This window comes from Hippocampus comes, unplaced genomic scaffold (assembly GCF_001891065.2).
Source record: "Hippocampus comes isolate QL1 unplaced genomic scaffold, H_comes_QL1_v1.1 scaffold7, whole genome shotgun sequence".
In the NCBI taxonomy this organism is placed as follows: Eukaryota; Metazoa; Chordata; class Actinopteri; order Syngnathiformes; family Syngnathidae; genus Hippocampus; species Hippocampus comes.
Genome location: NW_017842060.1, coordinates 6,820,443 through 6,835,272, shown reverse-complemented (window position 1 = coordinate 6,835,272; position 14,830 = coordinate 6,820,443). Strand labels below are relative to the sequence as shown.

Genomic DNA, 14,830 nt, shown 5'->3' with positions numbered 1-14,830 from the left:
TGGGCGCGTGTTCGCGGGCGCGCGCACGCACGGTCTGACAGGCGGTGTCTTGGGTGTCACGTGATGCGTGGAAGAGAGCGGGGTAGCAACTAGCGAGTGAGGCAGCCAGCGAGGCGTGTTTGAGCCTTTCACGGATGTAGCCGGCGACGCTCTGAGCGAACTCTCGTGGAGGAAGAAGAAGCTCCTATTTCTCTCGCTATTCTTCACTCACACCTCACCGTGGATGTGACATTTTCAGCGTCTTGGCGAGACGGAAACGTAGCCGCGTGGGGGGCTTTCTTTCACGGGGTTCATTGTTGTAAGCTGCCATTGTGGATGTCCCCCATGTTCCAATTGGATGATTGACTGCGAGACGTAAAGGCAGCGACCAACGTTCTTCAAAGTGTATCTATATTCTTATGTATTTTAAAATACAACGTCAGAGGAGAAGTTCTGGGAACAAGCGACAGGGTGGGTCCACTCAACACCCAGGCGAGGATTACCTCCTGACCGCCTTTGTGTCAACAGGCTGTTAGGACAAAGTTGAGACAACATCCATCATTGTGCGCCATTGTCTCGGAGCTGGTTGACGAGGGGTGGGGAGCAGAAGCCCCACATGAGCACAGGTTGTCCGGCAGCGACACGGCGACAGGCACCGCGATGGCCAACGACTCTGTGCAAGTAAGTTGGCCAAAGCTCCATTTGAATTGCCCTGCTTATTCACTGAACGTGCATTACTTTCATTTGGTTCTTGTATCGTTCACTCCCGAGTACAGTACAATGGTTAAAACACATCAGTAGCCTACATTTTTAGGTCATCTATGCAGTTGTGCTCATTTGTTTCCATATCCTGGTGGAAAATTGTGAAATATTGGCATTTTCTTTTTGGGAAATACTGTATGACTTGGGAACAAGCGACAGGGTGGGTCCACTCAACACCCAGGCGAGGATTACCTCCTGACCGCCTTTGTGTCAACAGGCTGTTAGGACAAAGTTGAGACAACATCCATCATTGTGCGCCATTGTCTCGGAGCTGGTTGACGAGGGGTGGGGAGCAGAAGCCCCACATGAGCACAGGTTGTCCGGCAGCGACACGGCGACAGGCACCGCGATGGCCAACGACTCTGTGCAAGTAAGTTGGCCAAAGCTCCATTTGAATTGCCCTGCTTATTCACTGAACGTGCATTACTTTCATTTGGTTCTTGTATCGTTCACTCCCGAGTACAGTACAATGGTTAAAACACATCAGTAGCCTACATTTTAGGTCATCTATGCAGTTGTGCTCATTTGTTTCCATATCCTGGTGGAAAATTGTGAAATATTGGCATTTTCTTTTTGGGAAATACTGTATGACTGGTAACTGAACGGGGACCATCTCATAATTGTCTTTATTGCTGTTTAAATGTTTAATGTTTAAGTAACTTTCCCCTAATGACATAAAGAACGGTAAACATCTTGCAAACTCTGCCAGGGTGTGTACAGTATGTACACTAAACGTTGTATATATATATTTTGTCATCATGATACTGGCTACATTTGCGAAAATCGCCTTCAGACACATAATTCAATTCTACCCCTGGAATGAAATTGTTAATAAATATCATATATGCAGTATTTGGTTCACTCTTATGTGTTTTCTGCGATAAAAAAATGAACAAATGAGTTAGGCCACAGATATCAAACTCAAGGCACGGGTATCAGCTCTGGCTTGCTGCATCATTTTATGTGGCCCACAAAAACAAGTTATTTATATCAACGTCATGATTCTTGTCTGTGAAGTGGTAATTAAAAATAAAAAGGCAACAGTTTCTGACATCTAAAGAGGTAAAAGTACATTACAGCACATTGTTCCAGAAATAGGAGAGCCAACCCAATGTTATTGGTGTTTTCCCATAAAGAAAACAAGATCAAAGATTCCTGTTATTGACCTATTCAAAGTATATGTCATGAGTACAGGTCATGACGCATTTCTCATTGTGTAAAAATAGCTTTCCTGTGACATCACTCACCACTATGTTGGAGGTGCACACATTGTTTTGTTTCAGTGCTTAGTGAATGTTTGATAAAGTACCTATCTCACCGACCAGCACATGTTTGCAAGTGTATGCACACTTCGCTAATGTTGATTTTACACTAAAGTCGCACATGGTCATTAAGACCTTTGCCAAACATGTTCAAAGTTTCCTTGGAACAAGAAAAGCTGTTTGCAGCCATTAAAATTGTTGGCGAACGTCTTTGCAGCAATATTGAGTGTTGTGGCCATTTACATAAACAACCCCTTTCCAGAATGCCTCTGTTGGTTTTCAGTATTTTAAAACTGGAAAGTCATTCTACAATGGTGGGATCCAAAAGACGCTGTTAAATGACTATAGATATTGTCTTTTAACACAAAGAATTCTGCATGGAATTTGGTGTGAAGCTATCTTGTTATACTGTATATCCTCTCACTATAAAATTATTACAAATGATCCAGGCTACCAAAAAAGTTTTTCCGGTCAGTAATTGGGACTATAATTTCAGCTATTCACCATTGGACTGGTTTGTCTCTTTCATGACAAATTGAAACATTTAAAACCTTATATTAGAGACACGTGGTGGCCCTAGTATAGTGTCCTGAGGAACTCCCAGGTGCTCAGTTGAAGCGGAAATAGATAGTTTGTTTCCTATGAATAATTTACTGTAGGACACTTCTGTGTTTGGGACCTGGATGCAGATCCCACATAGGGTTCAATCACCTTTACATAGGGTGTATATCATATACAAAGTAGAGTGTTTTGACTAAAAATGCACATCCCTGGATGTTTTGTGTGCTATTGGTAGGAGCAAATAGTGGTATTTGTTTTGAGAGCACACATTTTAGATGACCACTTTCCTATAGGACTTGCCTTTTTCACGCATTTTCATTGTCCTGGGATTAGTAAAATAGAAAAGAGCACCTGCATCAAAAAGTCTCCTTGACATTTATGGCAAAATCCTCTAGCAGGAGGGTTCACAATGTGGAATCATGCTCATTCATTCCACTGAGTTTTTCTCCATGGACATTTTATAAATGTATGTGTTGATGTATTAAGTGTAGGTTTGCAACAAGTAATTAAGGGTAGCTGCAAATGTCACACAGCTGATTGGATGTCAAGTTTGTCTGTTGGACAGTCTTGCAGTTGATGCAATAAGGGGAAGTTGTATGTCATTTTCTTGAAGCATGAAACAGGATACACATTAGCGTTGCGTTATGCCAATTGGAGCTGGCCATTTGAGGGCCAGTGATATAGCATTTTTTTGGGGAAAAAAATGTGGTGTCACGGTATCTGATGGTTCCGTATGTTTAAAATTCTGGGAATTTTAGTGTTGCTGATCCAAGTGATCCTCACAGACCGAAGTGAACCTCACTTCATTTTGATTACTGATTCAAGATATCCATTGTATCTTGGTCTTCTTAGGACTATACAACTGTTTGTTTCATCGACTCCTGGCCCAGTTTATGTCCACAACTTGGGAGGTGAGGCAGTTCTTCCATGGGAGTTAATGAAGGCCTTCTTTGTTTTTATTTGCATCCTGAGGACATGAGTCGAGCATGTGCAGCGGCAGGTAGTAAAAATGAGACGGTCTGAGTTTAATTACGCTGCAGACGTGCTGACCTGTTATCAGACTGCTTTAAAAGCTTCACGTCGGCAGACTTTACCACTTGACACGGTCCTAACGCTTTGCTTTGACGCCGTGGTGTCTCGAGGCCAGACAGAAAAGTTCCTGCATGGACGTAGTTGTTCCGTCACATTTTGTCCATGAAAAATGACCAGTGTTGGAAAATATTGCAGAACAGATACATACATCTCAGCATATTAGTCTACCAACCTATTTAAGACCAAAAATCATTTATTTGAAACCTCTGTCAGGAAGCCAGCACATCTTGCAGGACTGAAATGATCTGGAGATACAACCCTACAAAAGTTCCTCTTTTATCGTGCTCATACTCATACTCAGGAAGATCACAAGCCACAGGGACGTATGATCATTAAATATTAGGATTGGCAGCAAGTGGCAAAGGATAGAGCTCTATTTGCTACAGTTCAGCATGATTTCCTGTTCATTCATAAGTACTTGCGTGGAAGTGAAAACACTTGACTTATTTGTCTACACCTAAATTCGTATTTTTTTATTTTTTTTTTTGCCCAAATCAAAAATGCTATTGGGAGGGCAACCTGGCTGCACTTTTGTTGGCCAAAGGTCCATGAAAGAACAAATCCTGTATCTACTGCACTTTAAAATTGCCGCCTGTGTGCAACCCAATCAGTTTGAGAAATCTCATTCAGATTCACTCTTCCCATGATGTTTTATTTGTTTGCCCCCACAGGAAGGCACTATTAAACACCCCCCAATAGAAGCTCACACTTCCTCATAAAATACTCGAAAGGAGATGAGAATACGAGCGAGTTCAGTGGACCACGTTGATGGATCTGCGGCCGTTTTGTCTTGTGTGCAATTTTTTCGTACGGTCTATTTTCGCACCGATATGGAGTCCTCTGAGGAATGCACTGGAGTACGCCTTACAAGGCCATACCATGACATAATCAGACAGATATGCACAGTCCTTTTTTTTTTTTTTTCCTCTGACGTCACTGCCTTACAGGCATGCACAGTCCACAGCAAAGCTGACAGTTAAGCACCTGAAGACACACAGATCACATTCTCATTCATTCCAGTGGTAGACATCCAGTCAAACAAGATTGTGTTCTCCCAAGCGATGATGTCATTTCTACACATATTTTTGTTCTTATACTTAGACTCTGCGATTGGTTGGCAACCGGTTCAGGATGTCCCCCGCCTACTGCCCGAAGACAGCTGGGATAGGCTCCAGCACGCCCTCGACCCTTGTGAGGATAAAGCGAATTAGGAAATGGCCGGATGGATATACTTAAACTTGAAGCATAACATCACTTCCTCATATTGAGTCCTCTAAATGATGACATGCTCTGTTTGGTCTGGCCCTCAAAAGAATGTATTACGTTTGTACGACTTGCATAGTTTGGAATTGTGGCTCCTACGTAAACGAAGCTTGGAATTGCTCTTGCCTTGGCTCTCATTTGACAGTACAGGTGTCAATTTGATTACGTTGCATAGCCAGGTTTCCACCATGCACTTCAGGCTTCAACCCAAATTGTTTCCACTGAGATGGTGAAAGCTATGACAGACACCTAAATTGTGTGACATCGCAGCGATACAACTGTGTGTATTCGGACAAAGCCATCCAACTACGAAAATAAACGTGACAAAGAACAGTATTACGTTATGACATAGACACAAGCGACAGAAATTCCTCTTTCTTAACTTGCCTTTTTTGTTTGAACGCCGTGATTCAGTGTGGTTTGCCTCGGAATAGTAAATGTTGAACAGCATTTCTGCTGCAGGATTTGCAGGCTTGAAGGCTGCGTCTGCTGAGCAAATAATGTGTATTGAGCCCTGTGTTATACTCTGAGACCCGCTATAATGGAAATACACCAAAATGAACTGAACCGAAACATATTGCTTGGTGGAAGTACAGTATTAGTTTGATTGTGGGTGGGGGGGGGGTTCCTCTGAGGCTCACATGGCCTCACCCCTCCCAGGGCAGAGAGTTGAGTGTCTAAAGGGCATTATGCCGATGCCGACGGCGCTCTGCAGCCTCAGCAGTACAATAGCACCTATTGTCTGACACCCGCAACCTAGATCACATTCAGTTCACTGCCAGTTCATTTCCCCACATCCTTTGACTGAGGCGGTTGACGACCACACCCTCACCATCTGACCAACCAAACCCGATGCCCCATCAAGTCTTCCCTTACAGTGTGTTTGACTGTTGATGTTCGGAAGCTTTTGTTAAACAGTGTTTGTGCATCCTGGTTGGTGTTTACATCCACTTATGTTCCTCTCTAAAAACGTACTATTCATGTGACTTGACAAAAATGTTACCCTGCATTCTGGATGGAATTTGAGCGACCTTTAAGGTCCGGGTCACGGCACCAATTGAAAAGATCTGGCAAACTTTCGCTGGGCCATTTATCTTTTAATTCTCCCAATATTATAGCAACTACTAGAAGACTGTATAATCTCAGTTGAACTATTTCATGGATGCCAGAAAGATTGAGACACAGCTGTGGAGCCCTATTCTGCCAGATGCGCACAAAGGTCTAATCTATCTTAAATGGTTCCTGCTCTTATACAGTTTTAGAGGAGCGCGGCTCTGCCGAGCTCATGTGACAATGTCTGATACGATGGTTTTAACTGGATTCAACTAGCTATGTGTGCCACAGAGTGCCATATATAAGGAAGCCAAACGAGAGAGAGGTCACAGCAATACAACAGCCTACCTCAAGTCACCTATCTAATTAAATGTGCCAAGAAGGCCTAATCAAACAAAGCCCACTGGACTCCTTTGTCAGTGAACCCCTGATTTATATTGTGTGAAGCAATAATAACCTGATACAAGAAGCTCACTCATCCACTAGTGAGCATGTTTTAGTGCTCCTCAAACGTCATTCATGCAGGTGAAAATATTCCCCCGTGTCTTTGATTCTGTGTCATGAAACAGCAATCATTTCTCATTTTCACTCTCACGCAGTGCCAGGCTTGTCATGTCAACACCGTCAGCCTTGCACCCTGACATACCTTGACCCTTGACCCTCCCTCACTATGGCAGTGCCCAGGGCGACATGCATCGATCCCAGCACCATTGCTGTCATGCTGTTGAAACGTTGCCCCTCTCTTTGCCAGCGTCCTGGCAAACGAAATTGCGAACAAGGGCAATCCCTTGACTTAACTTGTTCATCTTCTTACTTACACCATTGATTTTCTGTCCAGCAGGGGGCCGGCTGGTAAAAAAGGTCTTGAACAAAACAATGGGCCACCTTAACAGGATAAAAGAAGCACGCTTTCCCTAGAGCTGACTCGACAAACACAAAGCTCAGTTGCTAATGTGAGTGCACGTGCGTCTTGCTGGAAAGTAGCTTTGTCGTGCAACAATGCTGAGCCATTAAATTTAATCCTGAAAGTAGTACAGTTAAAATACCAGAGTGAGCCTTGTGAGAAACATCACAGCTATAGTGCAATGTTTATCTTAAGATGATGTCACACTTGAATCGGACATCACGAAGGGTGGACTTCAAAACTTAGCGTTTTCATTCATTCCTCTGGGACGTTGCTGTGTTTTGGCGTCACTGTTTAGCCATAGTGTATTGTGAAGTTAAAAATAATGTAACTAGAAATGTTAAAAGTGGAAAGAACTTTCCCAAAGTTTTACATACATACCTTCATCCACTATAGCTCTTATCTCCGTTAGGGTCTCCGGTGAGCTGAATCCCGTCTGGTGACTTTGACCAATGGACGAGGTAAACCCTGCTTTGGTCGCCATTGCAGGGCACAGCTACTCACATTCACTCCTATGGACAATTTCGAGTCTTCAGTGAAGTAATGTGGACGATTTTGGATCATGGGGTGGGGCAGCCATAGTATCTGGAGAAAACCCACACAAGCAGCGGGAAAACATTCAAACTCCACATTATAAAGATGAAGTTGAATTGAATCCCAAACCTCAGAACTGGAATGTCAAGACCTGTTTTCACAAACAAGGGGGTGTTTGTTCGGGAACCGAATAAGACAATATATTCCGTCATTTTATATTTCAGGTCGTCTTTTCCGGTAATAATCTCAACAAAACCTCCATTCGATTGACTAGTTTTGAGTAAAGTGATCTACCACAGAGCCCTTATGTTATCGTACCCCCTCCATGTTTTTCTTCACTGGTTCTCCTCCCTTTTCTCCAAACTACAGCTGTTGCCTCTTTTCTTCTTCCCCCTCCCTCCTACCAAAGCCACCCCTTTTGTTTTCCCATTTGGGCTGAACCTCAAGGGCTGTCGTCTACTGGGGGATAATTAGAAGGAAAAGGCCTGTTGATCCTACAAACAACACTTTGCAGGCTAAATATGGTCCCCTGACTGAATTGTTCAACATATTCGCTGTAGTGTAGACGTTTGCATTGGTGTAGAATCATACTCATGTAACAGTAGATAAGGTAACCCAAATTAATTTGTCTAATTGCCGTAATAAGCTTTAAAATATACAGAAAAGCATATTCACATCACAGCACGTTCAACCTAAGGTGTATATGAGTTGTGCATGTTTGTGTGTGAGGGTGTGACCAACATAATTGGGTGAAGGAAAAGTCCCTTGAAACAGTCCCTCATCTCAACAGTCTGTGTGCAGATCAAGTTACGCTGCGGACACACAGGCGTGAATACTAATGGCTTTGGAATGACACAGATTGAAATAATTGCATTATAAAAAACGAAAGCCTCTTTGAGAAAAGCAAAAATAGTCACATGAGCACTCAGCTGCTCGTGCTTTTTACACACAACTCGTCAAAGAAGGAATATGTAAGGTGTAGTATTTTACTGAAGTTAAATAATTTTTTTATTCATCGGCAGTGGATTTAAGAGCTCCACACAGCCCTGTTCAATTGCGATGTTGTTATGTGAAAAAATGAGACTGTGATGAATCATTCCAAAACTTTTCCCAAAGGGCAGGCAAAAAATAAACAACTGATATAACGTGGCTCCAATATAGACACACCCTCTTATAATGGGGATGTGGCTGCGTTCAGAATTAACTGGTCACATTCAAACTTATAAAAGTTCGCTCTGCATCCTGTGTCAACTGCAATACCTTCGCGCGCAAAGGCGCGAACATTGCATTGTCATAGCATTTTTGGGCTTTTCACAGTTTCGAGCAAATTGCAAAATCGCTGGTGCATTGTGGCTTTGCAGATATAAGGAGTGTTTGTTCACAAAGGGACGTTGCCAAACTCTGGCTTGGCATGGAAATGGTGTTCTTTTTATTGGAATATGTGAAAAGGGGAATGGTGAAGCCCAGACACAATATGTGTATATATTAATAAGTTGTGTAAATATGTCCTTCGCCTGGCTCCTGTTACTCCGATTGCTTGTACTGTATTTACAGCATGTAGCGTTTTCTTTTCCAAATGGTGTTTTGAAGTGCAACTAAATGAAGCACATGGTGTCCCGTAGAAAGTTGCAAGCAATCATACACCTTTGTCACCATTCCTTGCTGTCTTGGTCACATTTCAACCTCCGGTTTCGGCACTCACGCCTGTTTGTTAAACAAATAGCTGAAGGGAAGAATTAGTGTTGGTCTTTCCTGCTGCCTTACCTGCAAGGGGGGGACAGGGCTGTCACGGAAACAGCCGTCGGCAGGATGAGCTCATAGCTGATTTATGTCCACCCGATGACCTGACCACACACGCACACCTGGTACTTTACAACCATCGGGTTCCTATGCGTGTCCCTGAAGAACACTGGTGTCAAATTTGTATCCGGCCCGCACCATCATTTTGTGCATCAACCAAGGTTGTAAGAGTTTATAAAAACGTACAAAAAAAATGTACCAAAGTTGAAAAACTGAAACTATGTTTTACGTTTGCAGAGCTAATGAAAAACAATTATAATTATAGTGAAAATATCCTTCTTTTTCGTCTTTGTCAATTAATACATGGGTTTTCAGGGAATGAATTTAAATGTATTGACTTTGGCTTGGCCGGTTTTAAGAGAGTTGTTCTGTGTGGCCATACGGAGCAAGGTAGGTAGTGGCTTTGTATTGGCTGCTGCCCTGTGTTTGTCGGTGCTTCCTGTCTGTCTGTCTAGCTATCGACGGTTGCATCAAAATCAAGTGTCTTTTCGTCGAGTGGAATATCTTTACTTTCATTAATTTTTGGAGTTCGGTGATGGGGGAAAGGCTTTTGGGAGCAGCAGTGAGTTTGGTTGTGGTTTTGTTCCCCCTCCCCCTCACTTTTGAAGTTGCAACAAGCCTCTCTCATGGGACAATTAACAGAGAGTTTGCTGTCAAATTCAATCTGGCTTTTAGGTAATGGACTGAAACACTTTTTCCCTTTTTTATTGAATTAAACCGTGGCTTCCGCTAAGCAGCCGTTACTCAATCAACCTTAAATCGTTTACACAACCCGAGGTCATCCCATCAAATTATAAACCTTAAACCCAGCCAACCGGTATATTGCTGCAAATGTTTCACTTAGCAAACCGCCGTCTCACAATCGGATAATTCGGCAGCGGTTTGTGGAGTGACCTATAAAGAGGGGACAAGTGCGCGCAACACAACAGTGACGGAGAAGCGAGTGTACACAGCAGCTGGTCTGCCTCTTACAGCTGTGATGTGTCCCCTTGTTCTGCATAAGCGCTGTCGAGACAGAAGAGCGACGCAGAAAATGCATGCCAAATGAAATGATCCTGTTTGGTAGGGAAAGCTGTTTGCTTTTCCCAGAATTAAACATGAACATTTTTTAGGGATTTAACTGAAATGATGCAACATGCTAGTCTTTGCATAAAAGCATACATCTGGTATTTTTGTCGCCATTTTTGGTTCTGCACAAGAAGACACACACCTGTTACATGTTGGTTTTTTTTTATTTTTTTTGTGCACTCAACCAGGCTCTGTAATGACGTGTTGTAAACATAAACATGGACTACAGGGCCTGCTCCACTAGTCTTCACAGTTGTTGACACACCTTCAACAAAACCAGACAAACGTGCGCATGAATTGAATCCCTTGAGGATCTTCTCCACCTCGCGTATTCACTCAAAGGCTCAATTTTGAAAGACATTGTCAGAGTTACCTAATTTAGCAACACGAGCGAGTCATATTATGCATAAAGTGTGGGTGGTGAATTGGAAATGGCAAAAGAAGGAGAGCACGGGATTGTATTAACTTGATATGACACGCATGCATGACCGGTACGGCAAGAGAAACTAGTCTGAGTGAAAATGCTTGCCAAGGAGGTTATGTTAAATAATTACATAACTCAAGCTTCGCACGATGTGAGCAATGTCTTTACAGGCTGGAGTGGACGAGCGCTAACAGAAGATGATGTAGTAGGGCTGGGTTATTATGGGAAAAAAATAATAGTCACAATTATTTTAATTGATATAATTTATTAATTTCAAAACTTTGACATCATTCAACTCTCAAAATATAATCAAATATGCAGTAACTTGAAAGAATCAGGAAATAAATGAGCAACAAAGTCAAATAATATGTTAAAATAATAGCAAAAAAAAACCCAAACAATAAATAAAAATAAAGAGCTGTTGTTCCTGCTGCATCTTGGCTTCTTAGTGGTTGTGTGTTGCCGTGTATCCATGGACGTGCACGTTTACAGTAGAGAAAACAAAAAAAGAGTAGAAGAAGAATGTTGCCTCCTGTCGACAATTACGTATAGGCACGTGACGGCTGCCGTCTGCCACCCATCAGCGATTACGTGTTGTCGCGTGATGGCTGCACCACCCCCATCACCAACAGGCGAAGAATATTTCTGTGCCAAAATTTTGAGCCCAGTAAATCTCGGATTGGCGCGCTCTGGTTTGGCACATTGGATATTGCCTCACGGACAATCAAAACCGATCAGCGTGTTTGGAGCTGTTCAGACTGAGACCCATCCTGGGTAGATGCGATATAAAACTACCTCCCAAATGTGGTTTCAATCTGGTTCACCCAAAAACATTTCATGTGCTTTGTGACTGTTGAGACTACAAAAAGAGCCATCCAGTTTCAACCCGGATGGGCTAAAAATCCGATTTTGGCTGGCAGTCTGAACAAGGGCTGTTTAATATACTGTCGTTGCTGACGGTGGTCTTAGACCAGCAGAAGATCAGGAGCTTCTGCAACCCAAATCTAACACGGTAATCCACCATCGCTGTCAATTTTGGCAGTGTTTATGCTCGGTCACCTGAGAACTGGGACAACCATGTCATCATCTCAGAAAAGGACTTGGTCTGTTGCTGGTTCCAAACCATGGAGTTACCTCCCGTTAGACAAGGCCCTTTGCTGACCATTTTTATTCCTTGGCAAGGCACGAGACTTGAGCTCTTATTTTGGTGCCTTAACAGTTTTGAACTTTATCGTTTCATTTTTTACAATTATGTTAGGTTGCTTTATGTGTGATATTGAGAATACAGGATCAGCATAACCTTAAATTGGAATTTTGCTGTATTTTCCAGTATCTTCTCTTGCAAGTGTTTGACTGGTTCCTCAGGCCTCATGCTTCCCACTCTCACCCCGGCCATCACGCGCACTCCTGCTCTCCAGCACATCAAGCGTGACTAGTCGGGCCGCAGCATGTCTGCAGGCCATGGCCACAAGTCCTTTTTTTTTTTTTTTCATTTTAGAACAATGCTATGATTGTGATGTCCAATCGAGAGTCGCACGGAAAGGAAACTAGCCATGAAACGTTGCGCGATGTAACAGCAGCCTGTTCTGTATCTTGACATTGATGTCATGTATAGCCTCGAATCGTCTTTTCATGGGGTCTTTTTTGTCCTGTTTCCGCCTGTCTGATGTCTGTCGGTCCTGCCAGCAGCCTCTCACATGGCCTTTTATCTGTCGCTGGCCTGTGGTGCCGACACCATCCTTTCCTGCTTCTCTCCTTCCCCCTCTATCTATTCTACTACCACCTGTCTTTTCTCCCAGGCTGTCCACGTCCTTCAGTTTGCAGGCTGCTCTTTTGCACTCCCATAGGAGGGGTGGCGTCTTCTCTTCCTGCACTCCCCGCTGTCTCCGCTGTGCCTCAGTAAGGAAAAAGATATGTGCAGGAGCTCGGGAATTGTTTTCCTGAAAGAAAAACAAATACCAGTTGGGCGTGATCGGACTGGGGTTTGTTGCAGCACTGCTCTACATGCTAGCTTCCCTTTACACTACCGTGGATCTCTCTATAGTTGCAGTTTGTTTTTGGAACCTATCCTCCGATTTCAAGGAAAAACAACACCTATTTTGTGTTTCTGGTCATGGTTTGTGTAGGCAATTGTAATCAGTTTAAGTGGTGGGAGGGTCAATTATGCGCAGAACTTTGCTGTTCATTCCTGTGAATAGAGGCCTCCGCTTTACATGAATCTCTCCTATTGGCAAAGACAAGTGAAAATCCATAAGTAGGAGACCCTACCCCGAACCAAAAGATTTATGTCTGCTGGTTTATGTTTCTCCGGGGACTCCCATCTTCTTCCTGTACTCCAGAAACATGCACCTTAAAGTATTTGAAGACTCCAAATTGTCCATGAATGTGTGAATAGTTGTTTGTGTGTCCTGCAATTAGTTGGCAACCAGTTGCGGGCAACTTCTGCCTCTTAACCAAAGTCAGCTAGGCAAGGCACCCACACCTCTAATTTGGAGATGCAATATATAAAATGGATGGATGGATAATTCAAGGTGCAACTAGTAAATGTTCGTTCAAGACAGTCTTAACCAATTAACTCAGATGAACGCTGTTGTTGATGTAAAAGCTCTTATAACTGGGGGCGCCAGACCTTATCATTTTTTTACATTTGTTTTCGTTTCTGTTGTTGTAATCGCCTGCTCTCTAAATATTTTTGTCCATATGGCGTGACTTCACTTTTCTTGAAATCCTCCACTTTCATGATTTAGCATTCCTTAACTCCCCCCTTCTCCTTATTTGCTGCCAGCTTACCTGGCGTCATTACTCAGAAGTCTTAGGAATGCTTGCAGATGTTTCCCCCTGCGTGACGCTGCATAAACATGCAATAGCGATTCGTCTCACTTCCCTCATCGTAATCGTATGCCACATGGATTGTTTGGATTCAAGATAGAAGTCTCTATTGGACCTCACATTGAGCAGTGACTCCATTCTCCTTTCCATGGGGAGTGACACAAAGACGAGCTGACATCATATCAGTACTCCAAGGCTAATCAACGCTGCCGACCCGTTTCTGGGTCTTTAAGTTGATATTGCCGCCTTTCATAGTGCAGCTCATCTCCAGGCAAAGAGTAGAGCGCTGTCAGAACAATCACCATTAAACTTGGCCTCACTAATGTCCCGAGTAACATGAGCACACGAAGAAATGGAATATCATATCATTTCCTCGTCATGATTTTTCCCCATCTGTTGTCAGAGTCCTCTATTTATAACAAGTGCTATCTAACTCCTTATCTAGACAGGTTTAGCGTCTTATCAGGCAGTTTAATGCTTGGATTAATTTCCTTTTCCTGATATGCGAATAGCCTGTGAAGTTACAAAAATCAGTGATGCATGCATTCTTTGAGTAGTATCCTTCACATAAATCCAAGGAAAGAATTTGCCCCCACGAAAATGGATCCTTGGTTTAGCAAAATATTCAACACGAGGCCGATGTGTTTACATTCCCACCTGGACTCGCTATCAACAGAATTCCAGATCTTTTGTCATCTTTTCAAAAAATAAAAAAGGGGTGGGGGGGGGCTAATGTACTCACCCGGAGTATGATTGACAGCTGTTGTCACTCCTTAGAGCTGTGGGATGGCGAGCCATACAGGGATGTCTCTTCATCTCGCAAAACATGTCTGTAATGTATCATCATGACAGGCAGCCCACCATAGCAAAGGCTGCAGACAGTAGCAAGAGTTGCTTGTTAGCTTTTCACTAAAGCCCTGAAGTAGATATTTGCCCTTCTTCTAAGCCCGTGGAATTGCTAGGTTTGTTATTATTATTATTATTATTATTTATGTATTTATTTATTTAAATTTTAGATGATTTCTTTATCCTGTTGCACGTCCCTTGTGCTAAGCAATACCTGACTGGAGCATTTGCTCTTGATTCATTGTTGTTCAAGGCACCATGTCCATTGAGTGGTTGCCGGCCAATCTCAGGGGATTTAGGGTTACATTGTGGATTCGTCTCCACAGGATGCTGAATCTTTCTGACACTGGGCAGGATAGCTCCCTACAATGCCTGGATTGACATGACATTTCTTTGTACCCTGCATAGATTCACAACAGCCAATGCCACATGTCACAAAGCAGTCCCCCAAAA

The 14,830-nt window shown here is 43.0% G+C and overlaps 1 protein-coding gene across 2 annotated transcripts in view; it reads left to right on the top strand.

The window, feature by feature from the left end:
- Positions 1–38: 38 nt before the first annotated feature.
- pkn1a (protein kinase N1a) overlaps positions 39–14,830 on the top strand; it is a 33,130-nt gene continuing 18,338 nt past the window's right edge. Inside the window, exons 1-2 of one of the 2 annotated variants that reach the window (XM_019861854.1) lie at positions 39–450; positions 508–660. In XM_019861854.1, the coding sequence (XP_019717413.1) occupies positions 640–660 (21 nt within the window). In that variant the 5' untranslated portion in view covers positions 39–450; positions 508–639. Of the gene's footprint in view, positions 451–507; positions 661–888; positions 1,112–14,830 lie in introns of those variants that run through there. The other variant, XM_019861853.1, reaches the window with a different exon arrangement.